Source organism: Xenopus laevis, chromosome 1L, assembly GCF_017654675.1.
Source record: "Xenopus laevis strain J_2021 chromosome 1L, Xenopus_laevis_v10.1, whole genome shotgun sequence".
NCBI classification, from domain to species: domain Eukaryota; kingdom Metazoa; phylum Chordata; class Amphibia; order Anura; family Pipidae; genus Xenopus; species Xenopus laevis.
In genome coordinates, this window is record NC_054371.1 from 97,105,667 (window position 1) to 97,123,914 (window position 18,248).

General features: G+C 39.3%; 1 protein-coding gene across 10 annotated transcripts in view; it reads right to left on the reverse strand.

Annotated features, from left to right (window-relative positions):
• LOC108711800 (lysine-specific demethylase 4B) overlaps positions 1-18,248 on the reverse strand; it is a 451,885-nt gene that overhangs the window by 405,723 nt on the left and 27,914 nt on the right. For 7 of the 10 annotated variants that reach the window (XM_041591519.1, XM_041591530.1, XM_041591528.1 and 4 more), the window contains exon 2: positions 4,770-4,946. In XM_041591519.1, coding sequence (XP_041447453.1) covers positions 4,770-4,907 — 138 coding nt within the window. In that variant the 5' untranslated portion in view covers positions 4,908-4,946. Of the gene's footprint in view, positions 1-4,769; positions 4,947-6,674; positions 6,869-10,032; positions 10,853-18,248 lie in introns of those variants that run through there. The other 3 variants (XM_041591523.1, XM_041591524.1, XM_018253860.2) reach the window with 3 other exon arrangements.

The window sequence follows — 18,248 nt, forward strand, 5'->3', positions numbered from 1 at the left end:
TTCAGTTAGTAGTTTGTAGATTGTGGCAATTCCACGTTTGCTGCGGGGATACTGTGAAGCAAGCTTCTCAAAGCTGGTAGGTTGGAGTCCAGCAAAAGTCTCTGTCTTTTTCAAGAAGTGCCGAATTTGCAAATACTTATAGAATTCCTGCCTCGGGATATCAAACTCTTTCATCAGTGTATTGAAGGGCTTAAGGGAGGAGTCTTCATACAGTTGACCAATGGTTGTCAAACCCTGAGTGCGCCATTTCGACAGATTGAGATGAGGTATAGCCACCTCCAGCATCTCTATACCTGCCTTTTGGGCTGGAGATCTGATAAGGGAGTGTTTACCATTAACTTTGGACCAAATATATAGGGCTGTCTGGAGGGTATGGTTGGTCAGAGCGTGTTTGATGGGGAGAGCTCGAGGGTGTACCCACAGTAGTCCTTTAAGCGGCAGCTGTTTAATAGCAGCTTGTTCCAGCTGTAGCCAATGCAGATTGTCAACGGGAAGGTTCCACGCTCTAATTTGGTCCAAAATCGTTGCCTGATAATAAGCCTCTAAATTAGGGACTCCAAAGCCCCCAGCAGCAGTCGCTCTCTGAAGGTATTTCTGCTGAATTCTCGGTCTTCGGTTGGCCCAAATGTAGTTCTGGATGATTCGTTGGGCTTTATGGAAATAGGGGCGCGGAACCATCAGGGGGTAAAGTCCGAAATAAGTATATAAATTTAGGTAAGATCATCATTTTGACGGTGGCAATCCTACCAAGCCAAGAAGTGTATAATGGGGCCCACTTCGTCAAAAGTTCTTGTGCAGTACTTAGCATCCTAGGATAATTGGCGTCGTAGGTCTTGGATATAGAACTGCTTAATTCGATTCCCAGGTAAGTTATGGAATGGGACTGCCATTGAAATGGATGGTTTGCCTTCAAGCGTGCTACCTCAACAGAGGACATCCCCAGTGGAAGGATCTGCGATTTGGAGTCATTGAGCTTGTAGTAGGAAATTGCACTGAAATTTTTTATAATCTGGAGTAGCTGCCGGTAATGAAATTTCCGGATTTGTCAGGGTAAGAATAATATCGTCCGCAAACATAGCCATCTTGTGGGTGATACCGTCTACCTGAACGCCCGCAACATCCACCGCTTTCTTTGTTCAACTGTTAAAGAACTACTGGCGCCCATCATTGTGCTATCGCACCAGGTTACAGTTACGCTACACCCTTGCCTCCACACCGTTGCGAGGGCTTACCCCTGAGAAAGAGAGCTCATCGGTGGTCTCAGCCCACCAAGGAAAGTAGCTAAAACTGCCCTAGCACAAGTCAGTTTACTATAGCGCTACATATGCAAGAAATTGGGTGAGATAAATGCGGCCAATTGCAATATTTTTAGGCGATTTTCAAAAATGTAAAAACCGTTGCTTTTATCGCCAAATTTAGGAAAGACTTGGGACTTGGTACTTTGGAGTACAAGGACATGCATATCCAATTTGGGTTTGCGGGAATGTGTACTTTCTGAAAATATATGGTTTTCTGGGGCGAACTTACTTTTTTCTACCTTTGCCCCCCCCCCCAAAACGATGTAAATGTGTTGATTTTGCAGTACCTGAAATGACAGACCATATGGGGGTCTTCTTTTGGGGCCCCTATATGCCACATGCTTAGGTACACCTATACATATTAGGCATCAAACTGTTCAGAGGACCCTAAACTTTCATATTTGGGGTGATTTCTCTTGATACCTAAAAGTATGTGGGTAATACGATGCCGCAGGGTAGAAATTTTGAGGTGATTTTTGGAAATGTCGCCAAAATCACCAAATTTAGGAATGGTTTGTGACTTGGTACTTTGTAGTACAAAGACATGCATACACAATTTAGATTCGTGGGAATGTGTACTTTCTGAAAATATATGGTTTTCTGGGGTGAACTTACCCTTTTCTACTTTTGCCCCCCCCCCCAAACTATGTAAATGTATTGATTTTGCAGTACCTGAAATGACAGACCATATGGGGGTCTTCCTATTGGGGCCCCAATATGCCATGTGCTTGGGTACACCTATACATATTGGGCATTAAACTGTTTAGATTTGTGGGAATGTGTACTTTCCGAAAATATATGGTTTTCTGGGGTGAACTTACCGTTTTCTACTTTTGCCCCCCCCCCCAAAACGATGTAAATGTGTTGATTTTGCAGTATCTGGAATTTCAGAACTGATAGCTCAAATGAGGTATCTACATTTTAGGACCCCTATATACCACATGCTTGGGAACACCTATACATATTGGGCATCAAATTGTTCAGTGGACCCCAGGCTTTCATATTTGGGGTGTTTTACATACCTAATGCTTTGTGGGAGATATGATGCTGTAGAGTGGAAGCTTTGAGGTCATTTTTAAAAAAAATTCACCAATTTCTATAAAACATTATAACTTTAGGAAACAATTGCAACTAGTTAGTTTGGAGTACAAAGATATATTTACCCATTTTTGATTCACCAGAATCTGTTCTTTCTAATAATGGGTAGTTTTCTAAGGTAAACCTACTGTTAGTGGAATGTTTGGCCTTGAAATCAGAAGTATGCCGTTTGGGGAGCAGTGCTTTGGAACTTTGGTAGTGTACTGCTTGTAGATTTTGATCTATACAAGTGAGAAATCTCCATAAAACTATATATATTTGGTATTGCCGCGTTCAGGAGACATAGACCTTTCCAAATCGGCTGTGTTCTCATACATAAAATAAATGATCTTTCTGATATATGTGATTGTTCTTTGTGAAACATGATTTTTTTTCATTTTATTAGACACTTAAAAGCCTATATTTTTTTACAGAAGTAGAATTACACCAAAATTCTTGCATATTTTGAAAGTTCAGGTTGTCCTGAAAAAAACAATATATTGTTTTCCTGAGTAAACTAAAAGACCGCCCCAGGAAAGGCCCTTAAAGTGAAAGAGTGCAAAATATCTAAAAACTGCTTGGCAGTAGATGTTCGCATCTAGGACAAAACGGCTGGCAGGGAAAGGGTTAAGAAAGTCAGATGGATGACTGGTGTAAAATCTTCAAGAAAAATACACAAGTGCACTTGATTTGACTTTCTACAGAATTTCTACAGATATGTCTAGATGCTGTTTGACAGGTCTTTTTATTGTTAGGCATATAGCTTGTTATAAACTTGCATTTCTACTCATAGCTGCATGCTATACATAAGTAATAAAAAGCAACAATAAAATTGTAGCCTCACAGAGAAATAGTTTTTTGGCTTCCAGAGGTAGTGACATTTTTGGCTTTCAGAGGTAGTGACACCCATCTGAAAGCTGAAAAGAGGAGAATAGATAGGAAAATTAATAAATAAAAAAACTAAGAAATAATGAAAGCCAATTGCGAAGATGTTAGGATTAACACATCTATAACATTTGTAACTTAAAGGAGAACTGTCGCAAAAAATTAAAATTTAATATAAGTTTCAGCATACTGAAATAAGAAGTTTTATAAATATAATCAATTAAAATTCTGTACCGTTTCTGAAATAATCAAGTCTATCGTCACTATCCCTCTCTCAGCATCTGTTTCTCTTCATTCTGTCTTCTTGCAAAAGTTGGGTGTCAGATATTCATTGACAGTTATATCTAGTATATCTTATATAGGGGCTCCTTTTGCCTAGAAGATGTATTAGAGCTCACTCTATTACAATTACCAGTCATCGCGTCTTTCTACATGTAGGATTTGTGCAAAAGGCAGCTATTTGATAGATATTTGTTAATACTGGAATCAGTGAGCTCTAATACATCTGCTAGGAAAGGGAGCCCCCCCCTATAAGATATATTGGATCTACCAGTCGATGAATATCTAACACCCAACAAAAAGACTGACTGAATGAAGAGAAACAGAAGGATAGTGAAGATAAACTTGATTATCTCAGAAACGATGCAAAATATTTAATTGATTTTATTTAGATTTCTTAAATTTTCATTTTCACAATAGTTCCTTTTTAATGTTAACTTAAAAGAACACTCCTTTTCCTTTGTTTGGCTAAGAATTTGCATAGGTTTATTTCCTAATGGTTTGTCCTTTTGATCACAATCCTACAAGCTCTCTTTAGTTTTTCTTTCAAAATGGGATCTGTCCAAAACAAATTACTAGATTTTTATTAAAGATCTTCCCTTTATCTTATTGTACTGAGGTCTGTATGTAAGAATATACGATTCTGAGGTTCTAACAACACCTTCACCTTTAGCAGAGGCACTGTTAGGAAGGGAGCTTTGTTTTCAACCAATATCAATAAGTCTGATATAAATATTGAGAATACATTATCATATATGAAAGCATGGAAAATGGACCCTGAAAGACTTATAATGGAGAAAAACTGATCTGAGATATGGACTTGAAAATTTCTAAAATGAAGGAAGCCCTAGTACATCTATATGTTTCCAAATAACTGGAACCCTGCTATCCTGTCATTTTAGCTTGTCTTAACTTGTTTCCTGCAAATCATACAGTCAGTGGTATCTGCAATCCCCTCTCCATGGAGAGAACAGAGAGACTTTAACCATCGCTGATGCACAGCTCATGTGGTGTTTATACTCAAAACTAAATATTTGAAATAATAAACATGTTCTAAATAAAAGTTTTTCCTGACAGGGGCTGTTCAAATTTGGGCAACTGTCTGAAGGCAAATTTAAAGGTTGTCGTACTGCTTACAATTACTTTTTATAGATATTTTATAGTTGCCAGTTGTTTTTATGTAAATTTAATTTTTTTGTTAAAAATCTGAAAAAAGAAACGGACACTCACCTTAGCTAAGCCAGCTCGGTGTGCACCATGAGATTCAATATAAGCCATATACTTTCCAAAATCTTGGAACTCTTCTAAGGTGGGTCTGAAGGTCATGATCTTACAGCTGGGATTTTGTTGTGTGCCCTCTGATGCCATGGTAATAAAATAATGAAAGTCCGGAGCTTAAACAAAACACTACAGGGGGTGAAAAACAATATGTGTTAGTGCATTATAATGATAGTAAACAGATTTGATTTAAGACTTAATTTGACTTATTCTGAGAAAGTTCTTAATTGGTCTTCAGATCTAGCCAGCGACTAAAGTAGGTTAAAGGGGACCTGTCACCTTAAGAAATAATTTCAAATTCTTTTTTATGGTGTTAGTTAAACCAAATAACGTTACTTACACCATTTTATGAATACACTGAGACAATCTTTGCATCATGCCAAAATCTAGTTTATGCTCCAGAATGTGGGACCTGATGCTCATGCCCATGCCCATGCACTGGCTACACAGTTAAACGAAGAAGAGGGGGGGGATGTGAGGTGTACAGTGACATCTAGGAGGTGCAGAATGGAAAGTTAAAAGTAATTGCCTTCCTAAGGCATAGAGGAGGGGAGGTAATATATGACAGCTAAGAATGACAGCTAAGAATTTTTAAATACCTTTATAACAATCAACAGTGCTTTATTTAAAAAAAATATGCATCTCATTTAATTTGAAAAATACTTTTTTCATACAGATTTAATTTAAAAATTTAGTTGAGGTCCTCTGCAGTCCAAATGCTGTTGTGACTTCTAAACTGGTAAGCAAAATAGACACTATCAATCAGACAGCAGTTTTAAGCAATACTGATACATTCGCATAAAAAAATAATAGGAAAGTCAGTATCACTGGGATCGTTTAGGCATCAACCTGGTTTGCATCAAAAATGCTCCCATACAAGAACTATTCCAGTAGTACCTGCTGTGAAGAGGAAGGAGAGCTGTAGAGGCCATGTGGGTTCCTTCAGTCAAGCTAATCGATAATGGACGAAATGTCAGTTGAGGCAAGTCGAATTGTCAGCTGAGGCAAGTAATGCTAGGCTGGAGTGAACATTGAGCCTTTTGAGCATAAGCATGCTTTGGCCTCTATAATTAATGTGTCAGTACTATACAACATTTTGTTTAAATTCCAAGGCTAAGGCGTAATAGACAAAAACTACTACTATTTTTTTTTTGATAAAACAAAATTAAGATTAAATTTAAATTGTCTTCAAATACCACTCTACACCATACACAAAGATGAATTAATCAAAACTTAAAATGTAGTATAGGTATGGGACCTATAGGGGACCTAGGGGCTTGATAAAAGCTGGAATAGCCCAAAACGTCGCTTGGCTAGTGGCACGAATAAATATTTGATTCACTTATCGGAGTGCTGCTGGATTTTATGTTATACAGTACTATAGGTATGGGACCTGTTATCCAGAATGCTCGGGACCTCGGGTTATGTCTACTAGAAAAATCATGTAAAGATTAAATAAACCCTATAGGTTGGTTCTGCTTCCAATTAGGAGTCGTTATAGCTTTGTTTGGCTCAAGTACAAGGTACTGTTTATTATTACAGAGAAAAAGGAAATAATTAATAATAAAAATTTGGATTATTGTATTTAGATAAAATGGAGTATATGGCATTTCCATAATTCGGAGCTTTCTGGATAACGTATTTCCAGATAACGGATCCCATACCTGTAACTTGAAGTACCATAAAAAGAAGACTAAAAAGAATGCACCAATCTTTTAAAATTAGGTGGTGAGTGATAGTGTTCTAAAAGGAGAACTGTCATGGATTAAGTTATTTTGTTTTACCATTTTTACTTAGCAGAATTTACAGTTAAGGAGAATAAATAAATTTATTTATTAAATAACAGCCTTATATCACCTCTCCATCCTCAACCACTGTTTTCAATCCGGTACAACTAAGATCCTAATCATTGTTGTTGGCGACAAATTGTCATCTTCTTTCACTCCTGGTGCGTGCCTCCGACTAATTCCGCCCCAACAGTCCTGCTTAATCTCATCCTACCGGAGGAGCCTGTCTGCTGAGTTTTGTTTCTTCTTCGTCGGGAAAGATGACGTCATTAAGACGCAACCTTTCCTGTTGCTGCACATAACTGCAATGTATTATGGGGCTTGTAGTTTTTACTTGAAATTCCGTAAAGCAAGTATTACATTAGAGTTTTATTTTGTTTCAGGCTTCTATTTAACTCTCCCCCTTCACCTCTAACACTATAAAAGTTAGTAATAAGTTGCCAAAAATTTGATCACCCTACTGATTGTCAGGTTGTTAATGTTTAGTACTTATACTGTATGTAGATATACTACAAATACTAATTTATTGCTAACACCATTGCTTTTAGTGATCTATGATTTATGTGATCAAATCTATTAATTATGCAACAAGGGAAGATCTTAATCTTGGGATATGAGGATCTGACGGTTTGTTGAGTTAAACAAACCATCAGATCTTCATATGCCGGGGTTAAAATCTTCCCTTGTTCTGACAAAGAAATTTCTTAAAATCTTTACATATGTTATTTATCCTTGATTGCGCATGAGTAATGTGTTTATAATATAGGATATATAATAATAATTAGTGCATAACCATAATACTAGTGGTACACATTGGTTTGCATGCGCTTCACCCAGATGTGATAGAGCATTCTGTCCCAGTGGCTGCACAGATCCTGTTATATACATATCACTAGAATCTCATCTGCCATAAAGCAGGGCAGGACTGCTGCTTACAATAGGGATGAGATAGGGATTTTTATTTAAAATTAAAAATAATACATAGCATAACAAAATCAAAGTATATCAAAATTACACTATATGACAATATGTACATTATTTACAAAGAATTTGACCAAGAGAAATCAAAGTTCATCCAATTTTTTCATTCACGCTTTTTTTTCTAAAACTCATTCACCTTAATAAACACAATTTCCCTTAAGATTTTCCTTATTGTTTGGTCTATTGATTAAAGTGGTGCTTCCTATCAATGATCCCATAGGTTCTTTCTGCATAGTCATTAGCACATACTGTATATTACAAATACCCAACACCTTCAGCACACCCTCATATAAACTGTTTGACACCGAACAATCCACCAAAAAGTGCTCGACTCTCCTCCACCCCACACCCCCAGGGACACTCTTTTCTTACATGATATGTCATGTTGCCCCGCACATACAGCTTGCCCTGCAGTGTCAGCCAGGAGTTATCAAACAGTTTTAGGGGGGGAGTCTCACACAGTTTAAATATTTTAGTATCTCCTTCAGGGTTTTGCTGGTACATCCCCTTATAGCCAGTGGGACAGTAAAGAAGGATGTTAGTACCCTGTTTTGTCCCAGACCGCTGATGGCTGTACTGATACTGCTTCATTTGGTTCTTTAACTGGGTAACTTTTTCCCCCACCACCCCATCCAAAATATAGGACTCCAAGGACTGGTACTGCCATTGTCTATTTCCCTCCCTTCAACCCCACTTCAATCTCCTCAACCCCTGAAAAAGGGGCACCAGCCTTAATATAAATTGGGTCAATTCTGCTACTGTGGGAGCCACAGAAATATGCGTGCTTGCACTTCCTACCCCCTTGAGTAGCCACATCCACCAACCCTGCTGTTTGAACAACCTCAATAAGACATGCACCCTCATATTTTCTATACATACCGGATCTATCCCCTGGCCCTGTCACTTGGTTGAAATTCCCGGCTAGGATGACTGGCATTGAGGTGTGCAAATACTGTCTCATTTCCCTTCGGGGTTCCTTCCTCCCCACCACTGATTGGGGCCCATACATATTAATTAATCTTAGATCTTCCCCTTCTATCTTAATTTCAAGTAATAAACACCTGCTCATTTTAACCTCCACCAACCTCTTAACTTCAATGTGCCTGTCACCATTAAACAGAATCCCCACTCCTCTTTCTGCCAGTCTCTCTTTGCATTGCTGATATTGTACCTACTAATCGTATATTAGTTAGGCGAGTCTCCTGAATAAAAATGATATCTACCACCAAGGAAAATAGGAACTCGACAGCTACCAAAAGTGCCTTGGGAGACCTAATGCTTCTCACATTTATGGTACAAAAAGAAATTGGGGAACTCATCATGTTTTAGGGAGTTTTGCTGAAAACTCTTTCCCTCCTTCCCCACATCTCTTAACTTGCATCCCCTGAGATTCATCCCCTTCTACAAAAACCAGTAACTCCTCCTCAAAGGAACCTCCCTCCCCAGAGTCTCTCTCCTTCCTCTTTTCCCCTGCTCTTCCCCAGTAATTTATAGAACTTCTAGGATTAGAGTCTGGCCTGATTCATGTTTGAAAATGATGGTTACATTTTTGGTTTCAGGACGTGAGATTGGGATTGCCTTAAAGTTTTCCTACTCCTTTGTGCTTTTCTTTTGGTCATAAAGAGCCCAAAACTTCTCCATCCCCTGGTACAGTGTAAAGCCGAGATCATATTCAGTAATAGAAATATCAAGAAAAGCATAGACATCATTGGTAGTGAAACCCATAGACTTTCACCAAATTACATGCCACATACCTCCAACCCCGGGAATTTGTCTTGCTCCCCCTACCATGTAATCCTCACCACATTGCGCCTCTTAAACACCGGCCCATCAAAGGATCTATTTACACCAGACATGTTTGCAAACAGCCTCCTCCTTTCCCAAACAGGTGCTTGGATCTTCTTCTGCCCAGCCTTACTGCCCCCCACAGTACCCTCCCCCATCCCCCCGCACCAGCATTCTCACCCCCCCTGTACCCCCTTACTCACAGCCTCTCTCTCACCACTTGCCCCACTCACACCTGCACAACAACATTAGCAGGGATATTAGAGGAAACATTAGAAGAATTTGTGTTCCCATTTTTTATCTGCTCAAACCTCTGCCGGTTCTTATAAATCTCTTCCCATGGTTTATTAGAAAAGTCTTTTTAGTTTCTTCCAACTCTTTATTATACATAGCAGTCTTTTTTATTCTCTGCCCTCTTAACTCTGCAGTCGCCATGGCAGCCAAACTAAGTTCTTTTGCAATGACATTCCGTTCTTTTTTCCTTTGCTGCAAACACTCCATAGCTTTCAGTGCTCTGACAACTTCCTCCTGATTAACAGAGTCTTTAAAGATGGAGGCCCTAGAAAAGTCTTTAGAGACACAGTCTGCAGCAACATCAATCTCATTAGTGGAAGCACCCTCCCCCACACAGGCAATTAAGGAAAAGTAAATTGGTTTGTTACCTGCTCAGTCCGGTTCCAGCACCTGTAAAGCCACATTTTCTGCCAGGGAACCACAGTCCATGCTTGCCTCCATTCCTCCCACTGGTGCAGCAGCCGTCGGTGCCATTTGTGGGGAGGGTTTCACTTCCACTTTTCTTTCCTCTCTCTTGCAGTTCTCGCTGGGTGGGCGGAGCTTCCCCTTTGCTGTGCTTGTCTCTGCTTCCAAAATGGCGTCCTCCTTCCCAAGCACATGGCCGGCCTCCATTATAGCAGTGCAGATGGTACCTGCTTTCTCTCTCAACTGGGGGTCACTGTCCATAGCAGCAGCTGCTTGTGTGTCAGTACAGCCGCTTGTACCTTCCTTTTCCCCCAGCAAAGCACCGCTCCCCTCTGCTCCCTGACTGATGCAAGTACCAGACCAGGGGCTCCAGTCTGCGCTGGCCACAGGACTTTCCCCCTCCATAGCTATGGGGGACTTGCTTGTTCCTTGGGGGATTGCTCTCTGGGACACAAGTAGCTTGGGATTTGCAAACCTTTGCTGAAGCTCCAGATGCAGAGAGTTGTAGTTCTGCAACATGTTGCACAGGGGGCTCACACGCCAAAAACCCAGACAAACTTGACGCAGGGACCTCATCCAGCTTTCCTTCCTCCTCACTCTCCACAAACACCTCTTCCACCTCATCCTCCTTTGGCAAAACATTCACCTTTTTGTTCACTTTCTTTAAACTAGCAGCCATTTTCTTCTCTGCGCCAACCACAGCTTTCTAGCTCACAGCACGCCTGCTGGATCCCAGCCTTGCTCGGGTATTCATTTCTCCAGCTTTCTTTGTTGGGGCAACTTCTTACCAATTTCCAAAAAATAAAGTCAAAAACAAATAAAATTAAAATAAAGAAAAGTAAGGCTATAAAGCCGCAAAACTGCTGAAAAATCAACCTCCCCAGACCCAGAAGGGCATGGGTAAGTCAAAATCACAAGCTTTGTCAAAATCACAAACTCTTTCAAAACACGTCTGCTCATTATGCGAGCAGATAGGATCTCTGCAGCCACTGGGACAGAATGCTCTGTTATACAGATAGCTAGAATCTCAGCCATAAAGCAGGGCAGGACTGCTGCTTACAATGGAGTTCATATAGGATATGTGCAGCCACTGGGACAGAATGCTCTGTTATACAAATAGCTAGAATCTCAGTTGCCATAAAGCAGGGCAGGACTGCTGTTTCCAATGGGGATCAGACAGGACCTATGCCAACAGCAGTCCAGCCGAAACGAAAAGACCCTTTAAAAGACGGATTTATGAACCCTTATTGGATATTAAAAATTGTAATTTACTATCTAGTATTGCCAAACACATCCATTGTGTACATGGGGGTACCTTTGCAGGCTCCTTTTTTCAAGGAATAGACCGACTCCATGGAGATTTAATTGGACAAAAGATTACTCCAATTAGAAACAACTTGGATCTTTAGGCTAAATACATATAAGTCTGAATTAGGACTGAATGGTCATTTGAACTTCCAAGCATTTATTTAGACATAGACTCCAATAATCATACTAACAAGAAGGGAGCCGAAAATTCAGATCCCATTTTGTGTGTTTTTTCGTTTGTTTATATAAGTTTTGTAAGCCCTTATACTTATTTGATATTGCAATAAACCTAGTACAGGGCTTTTTTGGCTCTGTATTGGAGTTATTAGGGAAATTATATTATGATCATTATACTAGCATTATTATTTACTGTCAACATTTCCACAACCATGCCTCAAAGTTGAGATGCAGCAGCGATGCCTTTTGCACTGAGCACACACTTGTGTTATTATGCTCACATAAGGGGTTACACGCTTTTGGAAGATTGTTTGATATCCAAATACCTGTTACTTTGTGTGCGAGTGCCCTTAAATATATGAGACAAATACAGCAGTTATGAACACTACTATCTCTTTAAAGATTCCCATAAGGCATACTATGCTGAGGACTCGTGATGTCACATGCATGTGATGCATCACGTGACGACACCCATAAGACCTGTTCATCGCTTCACAGTCGGCCTCTTGACAAAGCTGCGGGTGGCGAAACGGTCGTTGAGGCTGGTGCGGCGCTTTGGGAGAAGGGGCCCCTCTCTAATACCTTTTGGACACAGGCACTGCAAGCATGGAGGCGGAACTGATTCATTCTCTTTAAAGTGGCAGACTTGGAACACGGATGCTGACTTCATCTGCTCAATTTAAATCCGCACAGCGAGGCAAACTGCAGGAGTACGGTCTGTATACTTACCTTATTATTTGGGAGTAGGACAGGACATTGATTGCGATTGTTAAATCGCTAAGGAAGTCGCTGGACTTTTACATCCGCACTCCCAATCTTATTAATTACTAACTTCAGTATACAGATCACACTGCGGATTTATAGTATATACATCATACATCGTGCCACTTATCCGTATAGTGGAACTGTCCTTTGAGAGAAGACTTGGTGCTTACTACATTGGGATAATCCTGCAACTTTACAACATTTTGGACAGTGCTTAAGTTCCATGTTCCGCCACATACTTCACTATTTCAGCTTGGTGCCTTATCAGCTGTGTGATTACTAATCACTGGATATAACTATCGGCATAGATGTGTGCCTAATTTCTTTAGTGTTACTATTTTCATAGACCCAGTGGTCTGTTCCTCACTTGCAGTTACCAATTATATGATTTGCTCTTCCTACCTGGTTTAATATAAGGCAGGTGGTGGGGTCAAATAATCTAACAGAGGGATCCCTCCCCCCATTTGCTGCACCATGTTTGTCTTTTAACTTTGTTTTAACTTAGTATTGGGGCATGGTTGTGAATAAATATTGCCTTTTTAAATTATTTGGATCTTGTTGAACTCAATTCATTGATAGAGTCCTGGAGGTTAAGTCCTCTTTTTTCACGTTTGATATTTATAAGTGTATTTTTAACACAAATTCAATGCATTTTATTGTATTAATTAATATTATATATCTGTGAGAAAAATCGTATGGACTATAGTTCATGACAGTTCTCCTTTAAGGGAGAACTAACGTTAAAATTTCCTAACATTTGGCACTTCCCCCCAATGATTATAATTGCTTAAAGGAGAAGAAAGTTATTGGTGCATTTTTTTCTGTTTCAATAAATATTTATTCATGCGTTCATACATCAATGCAAATGTCAATTAACAATTGTAATACAATTAAGATTTTGCATGTACAGTATATCATTTAACACACATCTTATTTCTTTTAGTTTGTGTTAGAAACAGTACCGTATATACCCGAGTATAAGCTGAGTTTTTCAGCATTCAAAATGTGCTGAAAAAGTCTACCTCGGCTTATACTCGGGTCAACGGTAGCCGACCCGAGTAACAGATTGCAGTCACTTTTAATCATTCCTATACCAACAGTACACTTGGGGAGAGACTGCAATATCCCACAATGCCCTCTGTTGGTTATATGAAAGAATAACAGTGCGCCCTCTGTTGGTTATATGTTAGAATAACAGTGACTGCAATATCACACAGCGCCATCTGTTGGTTGTATGAAAGAATAACAGTGCGCCCTCTGTTGGTTATATGAAAGATTAACAGTGACTGCAATATCACACAGCGCCATCTGTTGGTTGTATGAAAGAATAACAGTGCGCCCTCTGTTGGTTATATTAAAGAATAACAGTGACTGCAATATCACACAGCACCCTCTGTTGGTTATATGAAAGAATAACAGTGCGCCCTCTGTTGGTTATATGAAAGAATAACAGTGACTGCAATATCACACAGCACCCTCTGTTGGTTATATGAAAGAATAACAGTGACTGCAATATCACACAGCGCCATCTGTTGGTTATATGGAAGATTAACAGTGATGGCAATATCAAACAGCACCCTCTGCACATGGTAGTGGGACAGTGGGACAATGCACACAGTAATCCGTTTGGCAATTCTCTGTCACCATCAACTTTCCAAAGAAGTCCGGTTGATCGCTGGGGGGGTCGCTTTGGCAGAATGTGCGCTGCTGGGAGACAGGGCTGTAGTTGTGTCTAGGCTTATACTAGAGTCAATACTCGGGTCGGCTTATACTCTAGTATATACGGTAATCAACAACCGTTTTTGTACAATGAAAGAAAAAGAACAAAGACATGAAAAAGGAAAATAAAAATACACTAGTGCCTTTGCATATTAAAATCAAGCTTCATAATAAAGAACATTTTGGCATTGCTTTGTCTGTCTTGTTTGTCTTATTTAAAACTTGCTGACTATAATATAATATACTATAATGTATTATATAAATCTGCCTGAACTGTAATTATGTGACTTTTTCCCTATTGAGTTGCTGCGGTCCTTGACTATTCCTATAAAGAAAGCATATTAGGTGGAAGGGTGCCTTGGTGTCTATCCAGGGTTGCCATATATCTTGGAAAATCTGACATTTATCAAGGTGGATGCTTGCTAATTTCTCGTTAATACGAATCCAATCAAGTTTCACTTTACTATTTTCATGTTTTAAGTATGGTGATTTCTACGCTTTAGCGATTACTTGTTTGGCTGCTAAGAAAATGTGGTTTAACAGATGAACATGCTTTCTAGGTACACCATCCGAAACCGCTCCCAAAAGAGCAATATATGGGTCCCTTTTTAAATTAACATTATAAATATATATATATATATATATATATATATATATTAAAGATTTCACGGATATCAGTCTATTCTGTATCCACCACTGAAATAGATTTTTCTGTAATTCCAGCGGGAAAGCTGGATAACCTAGTATAGTTGTAACCGGGTGTGCGGGGTGATAAATGCATGGATGCACGAGATTCTATCCCATAGTTGTAAAGAATGTTCTAAGCATGGGCTCAAAGATTTGGGTCTATGTTTCTTGGGTAACCATAGAAATGTCAAGGCATCATATGGGAATGTGTAAGCATTCTCAATAACAACCCATTGAGGGGGGTCTAAAGTGTTATGTAGGGAGGGAAGTTGGCTCAGCTGTGCTGCCCAATTTCTGAGATTGGGTAAACCTAATCCTCCTTTAGAGGGAGATCTATATAATACATTTCTACCAACCCTGGGAGCCTTATTATTCCATATAAACTTCAGTATCTTGGTTTCAAACCTTTTCAAGTCATGAGGGTTTTGTGAAAGTGAAAGTACAAAAGTTTGGGAAATAGTGTAATTTTTATTGCTCATATTCGGCCTATCCACGATATGATATTTACTTCAATCTTCTAAGCATTTTCCCAATTTATGATATATTTTGGAATAATTTAAATTATGTAAGGTACTATAGTTAGCGGTTAGGTGAATTCCTAGTAAGGAGACAGATGTTTTCTGCAATTGAAATGTGAAGTTAAGGGTTAATAATTTAGCCACATCTTGGGGGAGTCCTATTTTGAGAGCTTCTTTCTTTTCCGGGTTAATTACCAAACCTGAGAGATTCCCAAATAGTGTCAAGATATTATATAAATTAGGTAATGATGTCATGGGTTGTGTCAGGAAGAGAGTCACATCATCAGCAAAAAGGCTAAATTTATGTTGTCTATCATGATCTTTTAGGCCTCTGATGTCCAGATTAGTCCTAATCCCTGTCTGGTGCCCCTTGCAATTGGAAAGGTTTCTGACATGTTATGACAAATGCGAACTCTGGCCGTAGGGATAGTTTATAGGGCTGTGAGCCATAGTAAGAAATTATGACCAAAGCCTCTATCCAGCAAGGAGGATTTCAGAAAAGTCCATAATATCAAACGTCTTCCTAAAATCCAATTTAAGGATCAAAGCTGGTTGTGCGGTTGACTTGGCTCGGGATATCAAAAGTCTCCTTACTGCGTCAGACACCTGACGGCCTCTCACGTAGCCCACTTGATCATTATGGATTAGATGTGGCATAATGGAACCTAGTCTAGTAGCTAAGATTTTCGCTAAGAGTTTAATGTCAATATTCAGCACTGAGATGAGCCTGAAATTCTGACACTCTGTTGGTTCTGAAGATTGTTTGGGTATAGGCGAAATATTAGCCAAAAGTGAAACTGCGGTAAAGTGCTCTACCAAAAGTAGGCCATTAAACATCTCTCTTAGATACTGGGCTAAGACATGGATACATTTTTTATAATATATGGCGGAAAAGCCATATATAGGCTTTAGGCCCAGGCGATTTAGTTGGTTTTAAAGTAGCCACTGCTGAAATCACTTCTTCAATTGTAATTTTAGCTTCAATTTGTTTGTTTTGGTCAGGGGTTAAGGGAGCTTACATTCCTGTAAAATTTATGTATCACACTTTTTGAAGGTTTAACTGTGCTGGAATAGAGTTTGCGATACTAATTTGAGAATTCCTTCACAATAGCTCTCATTGATTTAATTATCTTCCCTGACGACCCTTTGATCGAATTGATTGGAGTAAAATCGAATCTGTTATTTAGCCTACGAGCCAACAGTCGTGTTGGTTTGTGTATATAATCTTTGCTGGGACCATCTAAAGGCTTATTCTGCACGCAAGGTTAAAGTTAAATCTAGTTTGGATTTTAAGGCCTCTATCTGAGCACCCAGGAGTGGAGTAGGCATACTGTTATAACTGGAAGATGTTTGAGCAAGTTCTTTCGTTAATTCAACAATTTCTTTGTCTCTGGCTTTTTTCCTCTGTGTTCCTATCTGTATCAGTTTGCCTCTCAAAACTACTTTATGCGCTTCCCATAGAAGGGTAGACAAGGATACTGAATGTTTATTATCCTGGAAATAATCGTTCATATCTTTTTCTACCTTTTGTACCACCTCTGGAATTTTCAATAGAGACTCGTTCGAGTGCCAACTGAATTCTCCTGTTGTATTATAAATCTGAGAGATAGTCAAAAACAATTGAGTCATGGTCCGACCATGGCGTCATCAAAATTTTGGAAACATGGGGAAAATCAAATATCTGTTGAGAAACCCAGATATGATCTATTCTAGAGTGATGCTTATGAGGATGGGAATAATGCATGTATTGTCTAGTCATGGGATGGTCTTCCCGCCACACATCTACAAATCCCAATTTTACCATCTCTCTCTTGACTTTTTGGGCATCTGGATTTTTCTTCACTTTGGTCTGTGCGGTCAGATTAGTAACCTGCTGTTTATCCCAATGTGAATCTAGTATTAAATTTGTATCTCCACACAATATTATTTTCCCTGTCTCCATGTGGGAGATATAAGTAAGCAATTAATCAAAAAATTGTGCTTGGGAAACATTCGGAGCATAATAAGAAATAATTGAAAAGATCTTCCCTTCTAACTCAAAGGTTACTACAAGGAATATCCCCTCTGGATCAGAGTAGGTGTTTTGTACCTGTAAAGGTATCCTAGCTTGTATACAAATTGCTACACCTCTGGTTTTATTACCACTATTCGTTAAATATACCATGGGGTATTTTTTATGAAAAGATTTTGGAAAGGATTTTTGGGAAAAGTGTGTTTCCTGTAGACATAATATATCAGCTCTGAGAGAATTATAATACATAAACGCTTTTTTCCTTTTTACTGGGGAATTGAACCCCTGTATATTATGAGATAGGATAGTTAACCCCATTGTTAGATAGTACAGATGCAGCCACTTTCTTTTGTAAGTTTATCGCGCTGTAACACTAGATAAGCAGCAGAAAATGTGACGTTAAGTTGCCTTGCTGCGCTTATCGCGTTTACCAGCATGTAATTCCAGTAGTGGCCAAAAGGAGGAAAAAGGTCAACATCATGCACAATGCAGTGGTGGTCTAGTGGGTAAAGTAGATGCTTTTGGTCAGTGAGTTTAGTGTTCAATCCCCAATGAAAGTTTATTTTTTTTTAACTTCTGATTTATATTAAAAAGAACACTTTTCATTATAATAAAATTGGAGCCCAATCCTTTTAAATTAATACACACTGTGTCTCTCTCCCTCCCCCAATTTTTGCATCTGTGTCTCTCTCTCCCTTTCCCTGATTTTTGCATCTGTCTCTGTCTCCCTCCCCCGATTTTTGTATATGTGTCCCTTTCTCCTTTCTCCGATTTTTCCCTCTCCCTCCCTCAATTTATGCATCTGTGTCTCTCTTTCCCTCCCCCGATTTTTGCATCTGTGTCTCTCCCTCCCCCAATATTTCAATCTGTGTCTCTCTCTCCCTCCCCTTATTTTTGCATCTGTGTCTCTCTCATTTCTCCGATTTTTTCCATCTGTGTCTTTGTCTCCCTCCCCCAATATTTCAATCTGTGTCTCTCTCTCCCTCCCCCGATT